At 43.7% G+C, this 20,342-nt stretch overlaps 4 protein-coding genes across 8 annotated transcripts; 2 read left to right on the top strand and 2 right to left on the bottom strand.

Annotated features, from left to right (window-relative positions):
- Window positions 1-390: 390 nt before the first annotated feature.
- On the bottom strand, window positions 391-7,611 carry LOC112281420 (uncharacterized). 3 transcript variants are annotated; one of them, XR_016502614.1, is made up of 13 exons: window positions 7,171-7,611; window positions 6,262-6,368; window positions 5,892-5,987; window positions 5,607-5,714; window positions 5,234-5,319; window positions 4,863-4,979; window positions 4,407-4,659; window positions 3,961-4,151; window positions 2,989-3,724; window positions 2,491-2,769; window positions 1,889-2,171; window positions 1,353-1,420; window positions 391-1,232 (listed from the first exon to the last, which is right to left on the bottom strand). XR_016502614.1 is itself a non-coding variant. In XM_024517918.3 (13 exons), the coding sequence occupies exons 1-12, from the start codon at window positions 7,383-7,385 to the stop codon at window positions 1,373-1,375; spliced, it is 2,382 nt and encodes a 793-aa protein (XP_024373686.1). In that variant the 5' UTR covers window positions 7,386-7,611; the 3' UTR covers window positions 391-1,232; window positions 1,353-1,372. The 3 variants fall into 3 exon arrangements, 2 of the variants coding, with proteins under 2 accessions (XP_024373686.1, XP_024373687.1); XM_024517918.3 differs by having other exon boundaries at window positions 2,029-2,174; XM_024517919.3 differs by having other exon boundaries at window positions 2,029-2,171.
- A 3,059-nt stretch (window positions 7,612-10,670) lies between these two features.
- LOC112281334 (nitrogen regulatory protein P-II homolog) lies at window positions 10,671-14,397 on the top strand. Its single transcript, XM_024517725.3, has 9 exons — window positions 10,671-11,043; window positions 11,900-11,986; window positions 12,190-12,235; window positions 12,598-12,625; window positions 12,942-13,029; window positions 13,228-13,295; window positions 13,429-13,498; window positions 13,898-13,933; window positions 14,111-14,397. The coding sequence occupies exons 1-9, from the start codon at window positions 10,851-10,853 to the stop codon at window positions 14,191-14,193; spliced, it is 699 nt and encodes a 232-aa protein (XP_024373493.1). The 5' UTR covers window positions 10,671-10,850; the 3' UTR covers window positions 14,194-14,397.
- A 110-nt stretch (window positions 14,398-14,507) lies between these two features.
- On the bottom strand, window positions 14,508-17,816 carry LOC112281333 (glycerol-3-phosphate dehydrogenase SDP6, mitochondrial). Of its 3 annotated transcripts, none has more exons than XM_024517720.3 (2): window positions 17,675-17,814; window positions 14,508-16,862 (listed from the first exon to the last, which is right to left on the bottom strand). In XM_024517720.3, the coding sequence occupies exon 2, from the start codon at window positions 16,752-16,754 to the stop codon at window positions 14,835-14,837; it is 1,920 nt and encodes a 639-aa protein (XP_024373488.1). In that variant the 5' UTR covers window positions 16,755-16,862; window positions 17,675-17,814; the 3' UTR covers window positions 14,508-14,834. The 3 variants fall into 3 exon arrangements, 2 of the variants coding, with proteins under 2 accessions (XP_024373488.1, XP_024373491.1); XM_024517723.3 differs by lacking the exon at window positions 17,675-17,814 and adding an exon at window positions 17,226-17,303; XR_016502613.1 differs by having other exon boundaries at window positions 16,744-16,881; window positions 17,675-17,816.
- A 1,794-nt stretch (window positions 17,817-19,610) lies between these two features.
- Window positions 19,611-20,342, top strand: LOC112281903 (large ribosomal subunit protein eL30). The gene has a single exon (XM_024518919.3). The coding sequence runs from the start codon at window positions 19,734-19,736 to the stop codon at window positions 20,073-20,075; it is 342 nt and encodes a 113-aa protein (XP_024374687.1). The 5' UTR covers window positions 19,611-19,733; the 3' UTR covers window positions 20,076-20,342.

Raw genomic sequence — 20,342 nt, 5'->3', positions numbered from 1 at the left:
TTTAGTTTAGCATGCACCTCTTGGAGCGACACAAGGTTTACATATGATAGACTTGCAGATTTCCTGATAGCAGCAAAATAGTTTTACAAAAAAATCACTATTGGCTGCAGCCTTGAATACAGTAATTTAATCACATATGAATGTTACATTGAGATCTTAACAAAATTGACCTGGAAGCCAAAATCCGGTGTCAACGGCAATCAGTGATGCCATGACATATTCATTCATTATATTTCAAGTGAATCAAACCAGCTCCCAAATTGATAATGATCACTCGATGCGGTGGTGGTGACCCTCAATGCACTGCTGCTAGTACCAAAAGCGTAAATCCTAAACATCCCGTACACGAGTTCAAAACACAATTGAGAAGTAGTAACACTAAATCTCACATTGATCGTAACATACTTTTATTAGGCATAACACATTTCAAACAAGAGTGGTATAAGAATATGATCTTCCCACGAGTCAAGGTGATGAACTGTACTTTTCGGTGTTAGCTATCTATCCTACAGTTCAAAGAACATAACATTTGTATTGCAGATACTTGCAAGTTACACCATTTATCTTGCATACGGTTGTTCAAAACTAATCCATATATGCAGGAAAAGCTTTCGAAAATACTCCAGTGCCTCCGCGCTCCTATCGAATACAACTTTCCTCTGAAATAAAGCCAAACTAACTTACAGGAAGAAAGTTATCAAACTTCATATGACGCTGAGTGCAACCTCCAGGGAGTACTTTCTGAATATCCGAAGTGCTCACGTCCCTGGGCAACTTTCGAACCCTCCATTAGCAAAGGCCAAACCAGTCGTTTGCTTCATCCCGATGGGCTCTATTAACGTCACACGTTAAAATCTAGCCCCAGAAGATAAGCTTATCCGTGAAGTCCCAAGAACTGGGGATGATGAGTATTCCTAGTTTCGCCAAAATCGGGAAAGGAGTGCAAAACTAGGTGAATTTTTCAAGTGTCTACACACTGGCTAATTCAAGCTGTGCAGTAGACAAATTGCCACAAATTATTGTCTTGTGAAAACTTCCACGCCCAAACAACCTCCATCACTGAATTGTCTTGTGTTGAGGTTCCTACCACTTCTGCGACATACGCGTCCTGATGTTCTCGGGATCACTGTCCGTGAGCCAATAGTACTGTTCTCTCGCACCCAGGTGAAGCTATTCTTTCTGCGCTAGCATCACCGTGCCGTCCATAATGTCCAATTTGTTCCGCATCCATGCTGCAGACAACCCATCAGCAACAGTCAAGAACTTTCGCAATCAATCAACGATGCAGAAAAGCTCTTAAACTCAACCGTAAAATCTACACAGTAAAAGGTGGATGAAATTGCTATACTTACCAGATGTAGACATAAGACTATCATCCCGAAACTGTCTTTTGAACGGCAACCCATACTTGAACTTGCTTCTGTGTCAAAGCAACAAAAACACCTGCTAAGCCACTGGCAGTAATGTGTTCAAAAAATCCAACCTCTTCCATTTCCTGCTAATTGCAAACAACCGACCCCTTCATTTTCATAACCCAAGTCCTATGATTCGACTACTGTATTCCCAAACGAGACTTTCGTGCAACTGCCTTCATATGAAACCAAAATATGCCTCGTAGGCTCTATCTATAACCTTCGGCATTCCACCACAACATTCTGATGTTGTTAAGTCCTGCAGTGCGCTCCAGGCCTCTTTCGCTTCACACACCTAATTAATCTATCAAGTCATCCTTCAACTCCAAGACTACAATCTAAAAAAAATTAAACCAACTGGCCTTCGTACGAACCCAGCCCTTACACCACCATGCGGTATGTGAATTGTTACACGAATTGAAAAAAATCGAGCTTATAGTTGTTCACATCGCCACGTTACGTATCGTGTTTCATACCCCAAGCTCTCTGCTGACATCGTGTATCATTCAGCTGACATCGTCAAGAACCTCTGCAATCTCATCCTTCTACGCCAACCAGCAGACCCCAGTTAGTCCATATGATTCATACAAAATCCAGAAAATGACTTCCAGTGTACCTCGTTGCTTCCCAATGCTGGAGGACCTCGACCTCTCTTCACCAATTTGCTTATCACATCCGCTCCCGGAGCACCACCATCTCCTTCTTTTGCTCCTTGTTGCCCATTTCTATCACGCCTGCCTCCTTGTCTATGATTCCCACCTGCTTTACGACCAATGATGCGCTACACATGAATTCCTCTCATCTCAAGTCAACTCCCCATGCCACATCATATGGTAACTTGATTAACGTCAATGCTCCACGACCACCCTACATCGACAATGCAATTTCTCATCTACTACAGACTCGATAGACATCTAGCTTCACAAATATCAACCTCAACTAGACAAAGCCAATCTCTACTTCACTCATTTCCAAAGCCACCTGTACTCAGCCGTGTCTAACTCCCTCACATAAACGACTACCGTCACTAAATTAGAAACTTTCTTTAGTCAATTACATGCTAGGCAACAGCTTTTACCAGATTCACTCCAAAGAGCACCATCCTGCTTCTTCCTATCATCCGCCACCACCTGCTGGCGCCCTTCCTGGCTCTGCATAAGCGGTTCCCCGTTCTCCCGAGCCTCCTTCCCATCCTGATTTTTGCCGTCGCCGCTTGCGCCATCGCTTTTTGCATCCCCCTGGCTACCACTTTGTCCATCCTGAGATCCTAATGCTGAACTTCCTCGCCCACTACGCACGATGCCACCCCCTGTCTCTACATAGCGCAACTTGCCGGATGTACCATTCCCGCTGCCACCTGCATCGTGAAATTAAAAGGTTACGCGGTGCCAAGGGACCTTCCCAGCAACAAACTCAAACACTCGAAAAAAAAATGGAACAGCCGAACACCAATAGTTTATCAGAAAAGAACAAGGACAGGCACCCGCTCAGACATAAACTTTGACTGATATCATTGACAAACAATCCATTCGCCATGTGTGCACAATCGGCAATTCTCTGCTATCTAATCTCTCACCTGATGTTTGATGGGAGACTGAACTGCGCACTTCGGATCCTGATTTCCCGTTCTGCCGCCCGCTTGATCGCTCCGTTCTATCATTCTTAAAACCCACGTCCGTCCCAGACTGGGCAGTCGGCGGTGCACCGTCTGTTGATGAACCACCAGATGCAGAGGTCACGCCATTTGTAGACGCTGCACCATCAGCCTTGCCCGTCACACCTTCGCGACGACGAGGGGTCCACACAGGCCTGTCAGGCCTGTCCTTGTTCCTCAACCGTCTCGCGTCCTGCTTTTCTGATGACGATGGCGTCACCGCAACTCCATCACTCCCAACATGCTTCACAGACCACTCCTCTCCGTTGCCTCCTTGACCCTCCGCCTCCGCAGACGACAACAAAGAAACAGCCTGGTCTTTTCCAGCCAACCGTATCGCCTGAGGACGTGGAGGTCGCTTTCCAACTCTTTCCACCTGCGTGCCGCTCGCATGAGATTGTGCTTGATGATCCGAACCTGCCCCTGGTGATGAACTGCCTTGCGGTAAGGAACCACGCGGAGAGATCCTCCCTCCAGACTCTTGTCTATGGTTCTGCTTACCGGAGGAACCGGACTTTCCAGGAGATGTTGCACGGTACGCGGTGACCGACTGCGCCTGCTGCACAGCTCCTGCTGCCACTTTTGTAGACCCAGACGACCGATGACGCTGATTATTCCCTGACACACCATTCGCAGCCGGAGCCGCTTGCCCAGACTCCTGATCACATTATACAACAGACACAGAATCTCATGAACCGCCATCCAGTGTGATCTCTGAAATGTACTCTCCATTTTCGTTAAATCGATCCCAGATGCCCAAAAGCATCTAGGAACCTCAAAATGCTAAATGCCCTTAAACAACCGAGTGAATGATGCATGACCCACTCGTCCTCTGACTTTACTACACAAGTATCAAACAAACAACATAGCCTTCGATGTTCCGTTTATACTCACAACTGCCGGTTCTTTGTCCTTTTCCCTAGCAATCAGCAATTGTTTCCGTTTGTACTCCCGCTTGTGGCCTTCCCTAGAGTCTGCTACCGTTGTATTCTCGCCCGACCCGTTCACAGCGGAAACCTTGCCAGCTGTATGTGTCCTTGATCCAGATTCCCCACTACCCGACAAGATTCGCAGAGGTCTCCCCTCTGCAAGTCCAAAACCATGCAGACTATTACGAACAACCTCTTCCCTCATACTGCTCATAAGCCATAAACTATATACATTGGCATGGGAATGAATTACAGCAATTCCTCCCAAGACCAGCGACAAGGTGCTAGTCCAAATATGCTCAGATGACCTACAAGAACCATCATACTCTCACATTCAACCACGATCGTAAATCAAGGCAGTCCAAGTCGAGCACAGATTCAGGGCATAATGCCACTTCAACATGCGCGTACCAGATGATGCCTCGGATAAGTCCTTGTTCAAAAGGATTGACTTCTCCTTACTAGCTTCGCCCCGGTGACTACCAGAATTTGCTCTGATAGCAGCTGCAACGGCCTCACGCACCGACTTCTTCTCTTTCCCTTCACCTGCTTCTTTCCTCTTTCGTTCAATCAAAGTCTCTCTTTCTTTCCGCTGTAGCTCATCTCGAGGAGCAGGCCCGTGACTAGCAGACTCCTTACTGGTCGACGCATTGTCACTCGCGTACTGCGAACATGAAAATCTCATCACAACACATACACGCAACTCGCTTCTATCTCCACAACATCAGAGGCTCGAATAGACACAGCACGCCATTCAACAACAAGGCATCATGATGAGAATATGACCCTTTCGCTACAAAATATATGCACACCAAATAACAAGCTGACCTCCAACACTCCTTGCAGAGAGCACCATGCACCACTTACCGAACTCGACCCAGACCGGCCTTTCTCAGAAGAGCGCTTCTGCGAAGCAAGACTATATGCACTGGCTGATACACCTGCAGAACGAGCAGCCAACTTCGCGCTTGATGCCATCCCCCTCTATCAATCCAAGCGCAATGCATCAGTCTTGAGTCGAACCGACACAAACATATTTACCTTTAGTAGCTTATCGGCCTAATCATACAAAGACCACCGCAAAGGAACAACGCCCACTGAACATCAAGACAGCAGATCCGGCATTTCATTACAAACACTGTTCACTCCCTGTATTTCTTTTTGCCACGAACGTTCAACTAACCTTCCAGATCCCCCATGGCCATGCCAAACAGGCTAACAGAAGACGGCAATATTACCTGAGGTATAGATTTTGCAGCTCTGCGCGATCGCACAAACTCCATCAAAGGGGTCACTACTACGGCATCCTTACTCGTACCAGAAACTGCAAACAGACAGAAAAGCAGAAAATCAGCACCCTCGCACCAATACCAGCTGAGGGACTCCCAGAGAGCTTATCGTCCTCTCCCAACCAAACCAAACCAAGCTTATCCTCCTCCAGAGTTCAGACTAAATCCACAACTGCAAATCTAGAGTAGCTCGGATAAACGAGACGGAATACTGAAGCATGGCCATCACAAAGTTTCCCTAACAGCACTAGGCCACTGATTTTAACTAGTAATCCTCGACACAGCTAACAAAACTACGAGAAAGTGCCCTTGGCTGCTTTACCCAAGGAGGCAGCCTTTTCAGCCTCTCTGCGCTCAAGTTGAATCTCAGCACTCGGCAAATACTCCGCTGGTTTAGCGAGCTGCTCCACGAAAGCCAAATACTCTGGATCTGCACAACCAGGACAGAGCCCTATTAGGATACTACTACAGCTCCTATTCCCCACCTCACTGTAATGATTCAGATTCTCGAGTCGGAATGCTTCCTGGGGCACAGAGAAATCAAACGGCTCTGTCGGGATCGTGGGGGCATTAATTAGTACAGTCGTAATAACAATCATTGTCGCACCTTTAAATATGGTCCCTTCCCGGACATCCTTCTTCGATCGAGGTTTGGGAACACGCTGATAAGGAGCATACTCGACCAAGGCCTTGTACTGAGCCCCTGTTCATTCGCAAGTATAGCCAATCAGCCACAGACAAGACCACCACGAACACACTCCAGGCATCTAGCATACCACACTCCTCTAATCTCTCAGTTCTTGATGAATCTCCAAGCATTAAAAACCGCGACACAAGCGTATAATCGCATCCACTTTCCACCTCCAACTTGTGATGGCCAACACAGAAAAAATGGAAAATCCCTTCATTCCAGTGTTTACAAAAATCCATCACTGCACGGACAACCACGTATTCAAGCCAGAGTGAGACTAACACACCTCTTTCGTTCACAAACACATGTCCATTAAAGTCTTCGTAGAAGTCGATTACATCCTCCGGCTTCTTGAAATTGATATACGCACGCGAATATACCTGGCGCTTGTGGCTGCAAGCAATAGCACCCACAGCATCCTACCCCGGTCAGCAATATTCACTTTAATAACCCATTCAGAAAAATTTGTTTATCTCGAGGACGGCAGGAAGTAGAACCTGCGGAATCGCGAAACCAATACAACTAGAAACTTTCGAATAAAAAAACGCAACGTTCACGAATTTCCCCACCTAGGATTACAATGATTTCGAGGGAATGGACCTCAGGCGGCGGGACAGAGCTCATGAAGAAAAAACAAAGAGAACACAACCTCTAGCCTGAAAATAAACTCTGCACAGCTAATCACTGCCCGCTTCATCTGCAAAAGACTACGGGGAGATACACGCACCAGAAAGTCAACAATCGAGTCTTTTCAAGGGAACCATCGTAGGCATGAAGAAATCTAACCTATACCCTTAAGGGACTGTGCAGGATTCGATGCTGCGAGTACTAACTACACCGAAACGGTCCGTCCAAGTCCCATCCACGCGAAGACAAAGCACGACTCTCTAAAAGAGAACACTATTTACTCACAAATTGGTTGCGCGGATTATGTGCTACATACTGTCGCCTTTTTCTGCTCGACCTGCACAAAACCACAACCCTGGTGGTATCCGCTAATTCTCTACGAAAAAACGTCCGTCACAAACGCCACGCGAACTGACAGACCATTTCTGCCCTGATCTCTGCCCGAATTCAATGAGGGCAGGATGCAATACAGAGTAAACACATCGCTTCGAACTGCTACGGACACACACGCGGGACACACAAGACTCCTCATACACAACACAGCACATTGGCCAATGCTGCATCCCACCTGTTCTTCCCCGGATGATAAGACCACCAAGTATACGCCCCTGCATACTTCCCCGCAATCTGGTCCTGAAACACGGCCTCACTCAAGCTCGGCGGCAGATGGCGCACGGCCACCTTGGTGCGAGCCTGTTGCTCCTTCATGGCCGTCTCCAAGCTTCGACGCCGCGCGTTGCTGGCCCCTTGCTGCTGCCACTCTTGCTGAGCCATCCGCACCATGTTGCAACTTCCTCCATGAGGGTTTCCAAAACCCTAAAAGATCCCACAATCACTCGCTCCCCCTTCAAATTCCCCTCCTCCGCTCCTCCTGCACCACAACGCTCCCGTCCTCACTCCACATTTCCAATCACCCCCTTCTAGCACCCCATCGTCCCCGACCTCCTCCCTCTCTCGTCGATGAATGCCGCACTGCTTGTCTCCCTCTGTCCCTCCCTCCCGCACACTCCCTTTCTCTCTGTGCTCTCCCTTCCCCTTCCCTTTCCCCTGCCCTCCTCCTGCCCTCCTCCTGCCCTCCTCCTGCCCTCCTCCTGTCCTGCCCTGCCCTCCCCTGCTTAGCTGCGATGCTATACTATGCTATGCTATCCCACCACAAGCTCTGCCCCACCCTCCCCGCTCTACCGCATGCAACGCGTCCTCTTCGTTTGCTATGTATTCTTCGGGAGAAGCTCAATATTTACACTCTGACCTCCTGCCTTTTACTTTCATGGTTAAAAAGGCAACGCCAAGAGCCGAGGGCGGCTTCCGATCATCCATCCATCTCGTGTTGCTTTATTCGTTCGTAAATTGGATGAAAACGATGCGGCTGCTTCAGCTCCACCTCCTGAGTGGGCTCTGCTGCCTCTGCTGCTCTCACAGCATTGGCCTGCTCTGTGTCCACCGCCTCTCTCATGAGTCTGTTCCAGAGCCTGTTCACACCGCCTTTATGTTATCACTTGGATGGGATGGCCTTTCCGCACCGCCTCCGTTACCTGCTTCTCCTTTTTGTTCTTGATTCCTCCAATTTTCAACTTTCTTTCTCTGTTTTTTTCTTTTCCATATTTTTAGCCTCTCGAAACTTGGGTGGTTTTCTCAATTGTTAGCATAGTATTATTTAACTTCAAGAGACAAGTTTTAGTCTGTTTGGATGTGTGTGTGGAAACAAGACATGAAGTTAAATGGATCTTTGAAAATAAAATCCAGAAGATTAACCAGCGTTGTAAAGATGGTCAATTAATACTATCTAATTCTAATGAAGAGAATTTTGTCCAAAAGCACATGTTTTTGCAACATCATATATATATATATAGAGAGAGAGAGAGAGAGAGAGAATCTATTTCTCTTTCTTTACACACACCTCAAAAAAAAGTATTAAAAATACTATAAAAAAGTATTAAAATATATTGAAATGTATAAATTTAGTACCAAACAATCAAACTGTTGGCAACAAATTCTATGATAAACTAGTTTCTGACATAATTATAACATAATAATTTATTATATTTTTTTTGTTCTTTTATTGTTATTTTTAATGTATTTACATATTTTTTAAGTGATATACATTCATCAAAACTGGATCAAAATGTGTATCACTAACTAATAAATGATTTTGTTGTCATACAAACTTTTTATAAAAATATAAATACAAGTACAAATGCATTGTTATGGTCTCAATCTAGTGTCAACCTCCATTATTCTTACAAAAAATCAAGCATTTAGTTCAAGACTGTCATATCATGTGTGTTACATTAGATATTATAGGTGTGTGGTTACACTTTATTTTGAGAAACTTCAACTTCTGCTTCACAATGTTCTTTTCTTATGTTGGAGTGTACACAGATAATTTTTTTTACTGTGTTTTAATCTATTGCAGGTTTTATATTTTTACAAAAAATAAAAATAAAAATAAATTCAAGTTGTGATGTTAAGCATGTCCAATTTTTAACAATTACAATTGTTTAATGGTTACTTAATTTGTATACTTTGACATAAAAATTAAGTGGAAGATTGAAAGATCAGCTCTAATTGAGTTCTGTGATGATAATAAATATAAACTTCAAGTTTAATATTTTAACTTTACATGATTAAAATCTATTACATACAACAGTTTGGGTATGAGACGAAGAAGCCTTTTCAGTGGCTGGGAAGAAGGGAAAGTGAGGAATGCAAGGAATGTGGGAGCACATGAATACATGGTTTTCAGAGGCCCCATAGTCCAGAAGAGATTGCTCCTAGAAGCTTTTACAGCTTTTCCATGCCTAACTACATGAGTTTCCACTAGTATGTAGTAATTATGCTTGTTGATTCCCCATACAAGTGATCCTTTTGGCGCTTCTGTTTTTCTTTTTTACTAAAATACTTGAATATTTAGTGTATTCAAGGTATGATTTGTTTTCTGTGGTTTGCCAGTTTTCCAACGTGGGGGTTTTTTTAGTTTATATATATATGTATATATATATATATATATGTATATATATATATATGTATATATATACGTATATTTCAGTTATTTACATGTATTGTGATGATATGCTGTGCTTTTTCATGAAAATTGCATCAATTTGTAGATGTATTGATGATTGCTAAAAAACATTTTATCAATCATAGTTTTATTTCTTATTTGAAACTAAAACAAACTCAAAGATTAAATGTACAAAAAGTTGTATCCTGTTGTGATTTTTTGTACAAATTCAATAGTAGAATGTTACTTTTAAATAGATTAATTGATTATAATTTTTTAACATATTGCTTTTTGTTTTGTAGTAGTATGTAGGGGAGTAAGTAAATGTGTATATATATATATATATATATATATACATTCTTATTTATTTACACATGTGCACATATCTAACTGAAAAAAAAAGAATGGTTTAAATTAGACCTTGTTAATAATTGGAATGCCATGAATTTGTTTTAAATTTTCACCACACATTATGAAAAAGTAATACACATATATATTACCAAAAATTAATTTAAAATCAAATAAGGAGTAAATTCTATATTTCTATCGAAAAAAATTGTATATTTAAAAAAATTCTACGCACAAAGAACAATACTTTTTTTTCTGAAGTGCAAACCTCTCCAATTTCAAACCAACAAACATCAGTCCTTGAGAAGTTTTAAATCCAACCCTGACGAGCCTTAAGTTGCAACATACATTATCCCGGAGGGGTTGTTTAATTTCCTAACTTGTTTAATGGCCTCGATATTCTGGGCTAATTTACGATCCACATTTAAAGAGGGAGGACCATAGAACACCCTCAATGCTTGCCCCGCCAAATGGCATCTCTGCTTTGCGCGTTCCTGAGCCAATAGGAATTACCTATACAGATCAGAACGTTTTCTTCAACGTCAGCTTTCATCAAGTTGCCTCGTCACAAAGCCCTAAGTCGTTGAAACTCGAGGATCTCTCGGTGTGGGACGTGAGGTCATGTCGATGAAAACTTCGTCGACGTGAAGATTTAGCGGAACAGCGCCCAAGGCCTTGGGTTCCCGTTTCCGAATTCGCTCTCTGTCTCTTCCTCGGGTTTTAGAGGGAGTCGCCAGAGCTGTGACTCGGAGTTGGATGCATGCAGGCAGTCCGGGGCTGCCACGAAGGAGACGAGGTGAATGTTTGGTAATGATAAGTTAAGATGCCGGGGGATAGGAATCTTTAGACCACCATAACTACGAACACAGAGACGAGGATTTGGCTAGTTGTATAGAACCATGGCTCTGCAGCCGCGACTCTCGCTTAGCTGTCTCCGCGGGCGATCGGTGGATGCATGCGCTTTTGCAGTCCCTGCGTCTGCTTCGATTAGTGCTTCGTCGGATGCATGCGTTCGAATTCCCTGCTGGAATGGAGCTTCGTCCAGTTCGAAACGTCTTCCGTTCTTCGGAGCCAGGGTTGCTTCTGCATCTGGTTGGTTTTGCAGCTCTGCGTGGCTCTTCCGTTTAAGAAATTTGGAGGATGCATTTAATTGTGAAATCAGGGCCATTAACTTGTACCTACGTTCTTTTCAACTTCTGCTCTCGTATCATTCGAATCGTTGTGAATCGTGGGTCGAGTGATTTTATTTTCTTTGTTGAAACGTCTGTAAGTAGGTTCACAATTTTCAGTGTTCAATACTCGGATGTTGTGTGCTGCGTTTTTTAAGAACATGTTGAATGTAGGAATGGGAGTGAAAAGTCTGAGAACAACTGTCATTAATGTCGGAATGGTATCGTGTTCTGCTTAATTCAAAATTATGCAATGCGCACTCTTACGTTTACTTTGTTCTGTGAACCGGTGCTGCATCGGGTAGCGACGAAACTATTCAATCTAATTATGTATCTAACGATTGGCAGCATTTGCCATTTTCTCTCTAGCTTAAAGAAACATGCACAACAATTGAACTCTCCTTTGAACTTAATGTAGTAGGCTTATCAAAATGACACCTGTGACATGCGTCGTAATTTCTGTCATGTACTTCTCGTGCCTCACGTGAATCTGTCTTGACCATTTCTTATTTTGATATTGGATTCTTGGTAAACTTCAACTGTTCTTAGTCTGTTAATATCTGATATGTAAGTGCAGTTGTCTTGGTGTTAGTGTTTTTACAGAACCGCCTTGGCACTTGGAGATGTTTTGCGTTTTAGACTGTTCCTACTTAGTCTTGTTCAAGTTGCACATGTTCTCTCTCATTCTGCTCGACCTTGTTACGCAGGAAAAGTCCTGATTTTTAATGAAGAAATTTGGAATCATGTTTTTGAGTTCTTGATTCTTATATCATGTGCAGATCCAAAGAGCCCGAATTGGAGGAAGAGAGTCTCCGGTGTGGTACAAGTGCATTTAGAAGAGTATGACTTCGATGATCAATCGAAAGGTAAAAGTTATTGAATAAAATTCGGAGTTGCAGGTTTTCTCGAGTGGCCGGCAATGTGTTGAAAAGGGACAAAGAAGCAACTGCGTCTTGATTCTGTAGATGCAAGTTGAACCTAACATGTCTGAGAAAAATTACCAGGGCGGAAAGTTTGAGAATTATTAGCTCGTTGCTGCTGACTTCCATCTATTGCTGTGAATGCGTAGATTATCAACCAAGTGTGGACTTCTACAAAGTCGAAGCAGTATTAAGGTCTCATCTTAGACTAACCAATTTCTTTGCGATTTGTCTATCTTTTTAGCATTTCACAGATTTTAAGATATTTCTTAAGTGAGTTAATGAACGTAAACTGGGATAAGTGATTCATGATATAACTTCTTTATTTCGATTGTAGTAGATTTATCACGAAGATTGAGGACCTTACTGTATTTGTTTTATGTCGAAATAGTTGAGGTTAATAAATTCGTAGTTATGGCCATTTAGATTGCACTAAGCATTATGAATCAATGTCTACATCTGCACTAATGTCACAGATGAGACTTAAAACCATTTCTTTGTGTATCTGCGCATATACACGTGTGGCTGTTATCTTACTTCGGGTAAACATATTGAAGACCTTGGCGGCTTTCTCCTGTTTCATCTGTATGCGCCGTACACCTTCAAATCTTTTTTTCCCGAATGTCTCATTAGCTCCTTAGCAGAAACTTAACCTTCACACATTTAAGTGTAGATTAAGTATAGTATTGCATGTGCTGCTTTTCAAATAACATGTGCAATAGACAGTATGATGGCAAGTTTAGTAATGGACTGATGTGGTCACCTCGAACCCTGCATCTTGTAGATTTGATGCGACAATATTTAAATTCCTGCATAATGTTCTAGATCACAGCGAGCTAAACTAGTTGTACTTCGACGTTGACGAAGTAAATTTTTGCTGACTGTTATTATTTGTCTGCAGGCCCTTTTAAAAATGGGAATTAGAGGTGTCACGGTAACAGACGTACGAGGATTTGGAGCTCAGGGCGGATCCCGCGAGCGACAAGCTGGTAATGTCTTGTTCCTTCAGTACTTGAGGGATTCTGATTTTGGAGAGTTTCACCTATGTGATCCCTTATTGTCTCATGTCTGCTGATATACAACTGTGTGCATTTGAGAGCTATCTTATATCACCCTCATATCTTTTTAATTTCCTAACGATCGAATAGTTAGTGCTTAAAGAGCCGTGTTGCCTTTTGTATTTTTAGGCACAGAATATGCCGGTGACAGTTACCTCAAAAAAGTTAAGCTAGAAATCGTCGTATCGAAAGACCAGGTATTTTTTCTGTGTAAGTTATTTCACTTAATAGGTATTCGGCATGTTCTTTAAATGGCGGGGTCATGAACACTACATTTGATGTTAATGATGGTCTACATGACTGAAATCAATACCACCGTATCTTACATAGGTGGAGGCGGTAATTGATACAATAATCGACCAAGCCAGAACTGGTGAAATAGGAGATGGCAAAATATTTGGTACGTAAGGCTGCACTATTTTGACGTTCATTTTTGTATAGAATAAGCTCATTCTTGTTCTTGCAGGCTATTTGAGATTTATCTCAGTTGCCTCGCAACATTCTTAAGCAGTTACAAGGCCCCACTTTAGCTTCTAGCGTGTGATATGTGGCATTCTTATGAAGCTTCACAAAGCTCGGAAGAGTTTGCGGAGATTAATCGAGTTTGAAGAAATGGAATCCAAATAATCTCTGTTTATCGATAATTTTGTGAAGGGTCAGAAATAAAGGATGCTCAAGAGAGCCATGTTTATGACTAACCCTTTCCATAGATGAAGTGGGTTCGTGTTCATCTAATCCGTATTGGAAGTATACCTTTCCCTCACCTATGTCAGCTCTGCCTTCTCTTTGATTGTGACAGTGTCGCCTGTATCGGACATTATACGTATTCGGACAGGTACGTGTCAGAACTCTTGTCACTTCCTTTTCGCATTTCCTTGGTATCGTTTGCCTTGGATAACTTAGGTCTAGACTGATTGATGAAGTAATTGTTGACCTCATAAAGATCAAGTGATGGTTGTTATCACCAATACTCATTATCTGCGCGTGTCGGTCGTGGGATAATTTTGAGCAGGAGAGCGAGGGCTGAAGGCTGAGAGAATGGCTGGCGGACGTGCTGCAATGCAAACCTCGGCTGAAGGTTCAGATGGTAACTAATGACAGTTCAGATATTGAATTCAGTATTCCCCGCATACTTGGAATATAGGTCATGGTAGAAGTACAGTCGGTTTTAAATGAAGAGAACTGTAGCGCTGTAAATCATGTGCATTGCAACAAGCTATCCAAGTTTCGGCATTATGTGTACAACCTAAGTGTAACATTCGCGGAATCAAACCTCGGGGTTTTCATTAGTGCGTATAAGATTCACTGTCCTGGTATTTATTGTCCATGTCATGTGCCACAGTATGTATTTGCTTAACGTTCCTTAATCATGAATTCCACGGTTTTACTTCAGAGATAACCCGCTTAGATTTGGGATCAAATGCGATGATTTTTAAAGAAGGGAATTGTTTTCCAGTACGTATGCAAAACCTAATGCAACTTTATGATTCAATTCTTCAATTCCTCGTCCAGAAGACGAGCAGTTCTCACAGGCCAGATACATTCCTTCCAATGACCTTCGCATTACAAAGCTACACTACATGACAATATGTAGCAATAAATCGTGGTGTTACACTTTTGAGACAGAATCAGGTCCGAACAGATTATAAAGTATTAGGAGGGAGCTATTTCTGTACAAGTGAGATCTCGCACAATCAAACATGCGAAGCTTGACGTATCTACAATCTGCAAATCAATCAAGCGTGCATTTTAGAATGCTTGCCATCATCGAATTGTGCATTCTTAGCAGCCTTGAATGTCTCCAAGAAAGCCTTGGCAGCTTCCAACTCCATCTTCTTCTTGTGACGGTCCCACCCATGTTCCGCTGCTAGGATTTCAATCACTCGAGGCAGCGCGCGTGTTGCAGCGTTGGTGTCGAGAAACGCAAGCCGCGCACGCCTTGAAATGAAATCGACAACAGACTCACAATACTCATGGCGAGCACAGTACGCTACCTCAGCTTCTAAGTAGGGGTAACCGTGCGCCAGCCGCTTGCCTAGCCCTTCAGCCTGAGCTATGTGTGCCACCCGTGCAGCCAAGCCCCCATAGGAGTCTACGAGATGCTTGGCAGCAGCAGAGTCCATAGCTCCAGGTACAATCTTACCACCGTAGCTTCTCTTCATACGCAAATAAGTTTGAGAAAGCACAGTAAAGGAGGCAGGATCCCATCCGTATGCACCCATCAATGGTAATTGGTGAGTCAAACAGTCTTGACCAGGTCGTAGTGATCCGCTTTTGATGGCAGCGTTCACAGCATCCTCTGCCATGCTTCTGTAAGTTGTCCATTTGCCACCAGTGACGGTGACCAAGCCATCGGGGTCCACGCAGACGACATGGTCCCGGGATATGGAAGCTGTGTCGGTGTCTTTGACATTTGGGTCTGTAGCCAAGGGGCGGATTCCACTCCACGCCGACATGACATCTGACCTCCGAACCTTCACTGTGAGGTAGTCGCTGATGGCGTCCAAGATGAACTGTATTTCTTCTTCATGTGGCTCGGGGCTCATTGTCAAAGTAGCAGCAGAGTCAGTAGTGCCAGCCACTGTGCGACCAAGCCAAGGCAGCATGAATACCACTCGGCCGTCTTTTGTCTTGGGCACAATCAGCCCCATGTTGTCGGGGGAGTAATAATCAGGAAGTACAATGTGAACCCCGCTGGACGGAGATATAATGTGTGAAGCTTTGCCATCAGCTAGCCCTCTCACTTCGTCACAAAAGGGGCCTGCTGCATTGACGACGACGTTGGCATAAACGTCGAACTCCTTGTTGGTTAGGTTGTTCCGAATCCGGGCACCTATGATTTTCCCCGACTTGGGGTCTTTTTTAAGGCTAACTGCCTCGGCATGGTTCATCATGGCCGCACCCGCCAACGCTGCAGTGCACGCAATTGCTACATTCAAACGAGAGTCGTTCATCTGGCCATCGTAATACACCACCGTCCCCTTGAGTGTCTTGTTGTGGCTGTTCTGGAGAGCAAGCGTTGGGAAAGCCTCCATCGATTCTTGCTTAGAAAAGTAACGAGAGAGGTGAAGCATCCGACGCCCAGCTACCAGATCGTACGCCTTAAGGCCAACCCAATAATAAGGAAGCTCCCACCATTCATAGCAGGGGGTCATGGTTGGTAATGGTTTGCAGAGATGGGGCGCATTTTGTAAAATCTGCGCCCGTTCTTCCAGAGCATGGAACACGAGCTTCAGCTGTCCATAATCCAGTTTCCAGAACGCCTTCTCCAAATACCGAACTCCTCCGTGCACGAGCTTAGTGGACCTTGACGATGTCCCAGCGGCAAAGTCGTCACGCTCTACCAATCCAACTCGCAAACCTCGAGTAACTGCATCCAACGCCACTCCACAACCTGTGGCACCACCTCCAATTACGAGTATATCCAATGGATTGGCCGCAGTACAACCGCGCAAACTCGCCTCCTGCACACTCCGATGAGGAGCTTTCCAGTCGGCCGCCTCCATTCGCTGGACCACCGCGGCAGCCGCCTCGCTCCGTGGCACCACTGCATCGCTGCTGCTAACCTGCGATCCTGCCCATGCGACCGTGGCTACGGCAGTTGTAGCCAGGGCTGCGCTAATGGCCCCCTTCCTAAAACGCGCTAACCCGGCCATGCTGCTCTATTCCCTCTTCTCAACTTCCAGCACCGACGCAGCCGCAATCAGATACTCATGTTGGATGCAAGTATCAGATAACCACTTCAGTAATCTCTTGAACCAGACCTAAAAACGGTAACACGTTCTTAGCAATTCAAAACACAAAAGGAAAATCAGTGTTAAACTCAGTGTTGTGAGCTACTTACTCCCTTACACACTTCTTTGCAACAGCAACAGAAATTAAAAGCCTTGGTCAGGAAACCTCGGAACAATTGGTTAGTTAGAAGATTCTAAGGCATATTCATCGTCACAAGTGTACGAATTGCGCATCAAATCAAACTCAAGCATAATGCAATGTAGAAGTTTTGTGATCAGCTCATTCCAATATAAAGAATCAGCAATTAAGACAAAGGCGATAGGCGGCAGCTCAACGACGGAACCCAACTGAACCCACACTGCTCCAACAATACAAAGGTTCCACTTAATTACTTGTTGCATATCTTCTACAGATCCATCCCATCGCAATCCAACTACTCCCACACCGCGCCCAATTGGAAGCACCACCAAACTGAAAACAGCGTACGATGCATGCAAGCCACCACATCCTACCACGTAAAACTCATGCTTAAAAAACCAAAAAAGAAAACAAAAACAAAAACAGAGGAACGCAGCGAGAGGCTCAAGCTCGGACACGTGCCCTGTGAACAACCCAAGCAATTAAGAAGCCAAACCAAATACCTTGGATTCCCATCTCGACCAAGACAGAAAACCCACGACGACGCTCGAGTCTTGCAGCAGCAGCAGCACGCAGCAGCAGGATTGGGAGGAAGAAGAAGAAAAAACCAAAAAACAAAACAAAACAAAACAATAAACAAAAAGCAAAACAAAAGGAAATGCGGAAACGGGATCAAAGGAAAGACGGACGAGCAGAGACAAACCTTGAGGAACAGCAGGGGCCGGAGTTCAACGCAGCAGCTGATGCAAGTCGGCAGCGTTGAGCAAAGCTGCCCACAAATTTCATCTCCGAACAACCACCCTCCCTCCCGTCGCCTTTTATAAACTGCAAACTTCCCAACTCATGTGGCGGAGTGAGTCCCGCATCCGTAGCGCTCACGTGCACGCCCCAGCACAGAGAAAGTATTTCCGCATCGCAAGGATAAAGAAAGGGCGCATCGGCTATAGCACTATCTTTCGTAGCGGCACCGCACAAGGGATGGCCCGATCGCCGATAACCATGCCTTCTCAACTGCACGGACCACCCCTGCTGCGACTCATGTCCATATCCTCGACCTGTGTGTTTATATCTACATATATATTAAACAGAGAGAGAGAGAAAAAAAAAAAAAAAAAAAAAAAAAAACGAGTGTGAAATTCAAAGTGGGTGCGGACGCAAAATGGCAACAATCAAGTCCCTTCTTCTGAGCATCGAAAGAAGCGGTCGATTCGAGGAGACACAGCTCCGATTCTAGAATGCCATTCCACGAGACCGAATGCCAGCGTAGCAGCAACAACAGCAAAGCAAACATCGAACGTGACAGATGCGCTCTCTCGTGCGTGTGGTTGTGTCCGCTGTGCGGCGTCCATCGGACGGTGACTCCATCCCCTGTGGTCGGGGAGAGGAGGCTCTTGCGGGTTTTGGGTGGGCCGGTCTTTTGGTCGCCTTGGAAAGGGGGTCTGGCGTTCATTATGTGAATCCAAGTGGACCGGTTGAATCCAATCAATAGCAATTTTTTATTATATTTATAATAAAAAGTGCGTGTGATTGTATGTGTTTGCCTCTTGATACGTGGGTTTACTTAAGATTTAAAGACTATATCAAATAAATTCGAATTCACACTTTTTAATGCATACTTCTCTCTCTTTTTTGTTTTTTGTTTTGTTTTGTTTTGTTTTTTTTTTTTTTTTTTCATTCACTCAAACACTAAAAATTAAAATAAAATAAAATAAACTATGCTGAGTGCTTATTTTTTTAATCATTCAAGAGATTCCAGTTTGCCATTCATATTTAGATAGTTGATGAAACCTTCTTAATTAATATTAGCATTTATAAGTAATTTGGTAATGTTTATTAATTGGATTATGGTGTGATATCTTGAGAATTATTGGTGTTGAAAAGTTTCGAACACCTTGCAAACATGGTGTTTGAATACCATTTACTACAGTACTATTTTCAAGAAAATCAATAGATATAAAATTTGGTAATGTATATAATTACAAATTTCCCTATGCTATTTATAGGTAACAAATTCTGAAGACACAAATAGAATTGATTTATTCAATGTAAAAGAATGATTTATTCAATTTCGGATTTCTTACTTGTATAATTGAATGTTTTTTATTTTGAAATATTTGATCCAAGCACATAAAATATATATTTTTTAAATTCCAAAAGATTTTTTTTCTTTTTTTCTTAAAAAAACATGCTTTTTAAATTAAATAAATTATCCTAGTTTTATATGTTATCATTCACAATATTTAATTCAAAAGTGTTTCAACAAAAAAAATGATAATGCCTGTTTAGTTTCATTATTATTTGTAAAATACATGGTTTTTCAATTTCACTTATTCTGTTCTTCCGTTAATCTATAAGTTCAAACCTTGAATATGCCATCGTCACTATTCTCACTGAATGTCATATCTTTTTAGTTAAAAACTATGGTAGTAAAGATATGAGAGGGTTTTAAAACAAGAATTTCTTTTCTTTTCTTTTCGGAAAAAAAAAACAGTTTGTAACTTGGAACTTCCAATCTTATACCCTTCCACAATATACCCTCCAATAGTATACCCGCCCTTTCGATACCCTCACGGGTATAAGAAAGCATTTTCAATAACCGCGGAACACGGGTAGGGGCCTAATAGGGTTTCAGGGAGAAGCAATTCGCGAGGTTTAGGGTTTGGTTAAGTTGCAGGAACCTCGTCACAGTGGTCCTTTTTGCTGTCTCGCCATAGCCCGGAGTGCCTCACAAGCGCGAGTCTTCTTCCACAGCCCCGTCAACAATGGTGGCCGCCAAGAAAACCAAGAAGGCTCAGGAGTCGATCAACAACCGGCTGGCGCTGGTGATGAAGTCCGGGAAGTACACCCTGGGCTACACCACGACGCTGAAGTCTCTCCGGGGCGGCAAAGGCAAGCTTGTCATCATCGCCAACAATTGCCCTCCTCTCAGGAAGTCCGAGATTGAGTATTACGCCATGCTCTCCAAGACCGGTGTGCATCACTACAGTGGAAACAATGTAGATTTGGGCACGGCTTGCGGGAAATACTTTAGGGTTTGTACCTTGAGCATCACCGACCCCGGTGACTCTGATATTATCCGTTCCATGCCTACGGAGCAGTCGTAGGATTCTCGGGCTTATAGGACTTGGGGAGGCGGAATTGAAGCAGAGGAGGGTTTCGGTTGCAGTTGAGCTACGCCGTCGTTTGTTTGTTGGCTGGCTAAGGAAAGATTTTGGGCGGCCACGGTGTAGTTTTTCTCCTTATTGTTGGGTTCGTGTCTTTCGTACTTGGCCTGACACAAGTAGTGCTATGCTTCTCCGCAGTAGTGTTTGTAACATCCCAAGAATATGATTAAGGTCTGTCATGAGGCAATGAGCAGTTTCTTTTGCTTA

Source organism: Physcomitrium patens, chromosome 4, assembly GCF_059467195.1.
Source record: "Physcomitrium patens ecotype Gransden chromosome 4, ASM5946719v1, whole genome shotgun sequence".
NCBI lineage: Eukaryota > Viridiplantae > Streptophyta > Bryopsida > Funariales > Funariaceae > Physcomitrium > Physcomitrium patens.
Note: the sequence above shows the minus strand (reverse complement) of the source record. Positions and strands in the feature narration are given on the sequence as shown.